Source organism: Anarrhichthys ocellatus, unplaced genomic scaffold, assembly GCF_004355925.1.
Source record: "Anarrhichthys ocellatus isolate YVR2014 unplaced genomic scaffold, GSC_Weel_1.0 scaffold5409, whole genome shotgun sequence".
In the NCBI taxonomy this organism is placed as follows: Eukaryota; Metazoa; Chordata; class Actinopteri; order Perciformes; family Anarhichadidae; genus Anarrhichthys; species Anarrhichthys ocellatus.
The window spans coordinates 2,659-3,512 of NW_022285383.1; the positions used below are offsets into that span (position 1 = coordinate 2,659).

An 854-nucleotide genomic window follows, 5' to 3' on the forward strand; every position below is an offset into this window, starting at 1 on the left:
GGGAGGAGAGAGGAGGGAGGGGGAGGAGAGAGGGGGAGGAGGGAGGAGAGAGGAGGCAGGAGAGAAGGAGAGAGGAGAGAGAAGGGAGGAGAGGAGGGAGGAGAGAGGAGGGAGGGGGAGGAGAGAGGGGGAGGAGGGAGGAGAGAGGAGGGAGGAGAGAAGGAGAGAGGAGAGAGAAGGGAGGAGAGGAGGAGGGAGGAGAGAGGAGAGAGGAGCGAGGAGGAAGGAGGGGAGGAGAGAGGACAAAGGAAGAAATGAAGATGGTAGAAAAGGAAAGAGGGAAAGGAGGAATAAAGGAAGGATGGAAGAAATAAAGAGAGGAGGAAAGGACAAAGAAGAACAAAGTGAGAAATAAAAGACAATATAGATCAGAGATTTTGTTGATATTATGAGTCAGAACCATCACAACAGGTAACACACACACAGGTGTGTTACCTGCTTGGTGACGTTGGACGGAGCCGACACATCGAGGATGGGCAGTAGTCCGGTTTGGTCTGCGGCCCGTTGGTAGTCCAGACTGTACTCCATCACCACGGAGATGGGAGTGATCTTATCCCGAAACTCTCGGTCTCCCTGAGAGACACAAACGTTTCTACTCTTATTTTGAAGGGGTGAAGCTCAGCGTTCATGTTCAGCTGCAGAGACACAAACGTTTCTACTCTTATTTTGAAGGGGTGAAGCTCAATGTTCATGTTCAGCTACAGAGACAAACGTTTCTACTCTTATTTTGAAGGGGTGAAGCTCAGTGTTCATGTTCAGCTACAGAGACACAAACGTTTCTACTCTTATTTTGAAGGGGTGAAGCTTAGTGTTCATGTTCAGCTACAGAGACACAAACGTTTCTACTCTTATTT

The 854-nt window shown here is 49.2% G+C and overlaps 1 protein-coding gene across 1 annotated transcript in view; it reads right to left on the minus strand.

Annotated features, from left to right (window-relative positions):
- The window catches only part of LOC116379868 (integrin alpha-V-like), a 3,225-nt gene extending 2,380 nt beyond the window's left edge, over positions 1–845 (minus strand). The window contains exon 1 of the mRNA XM_031841835.1: positions 436–845. Coding sequence (XP_031697695.1) covers positions 436–528 — 93 coding nt within the window. The 5' untranslated portion in view covers positions 529–845. The remainder of the gene's footprint in view (positions 1–435) is intronic.
- Positions 846–854: the final 9 nt, after the last annotated feature.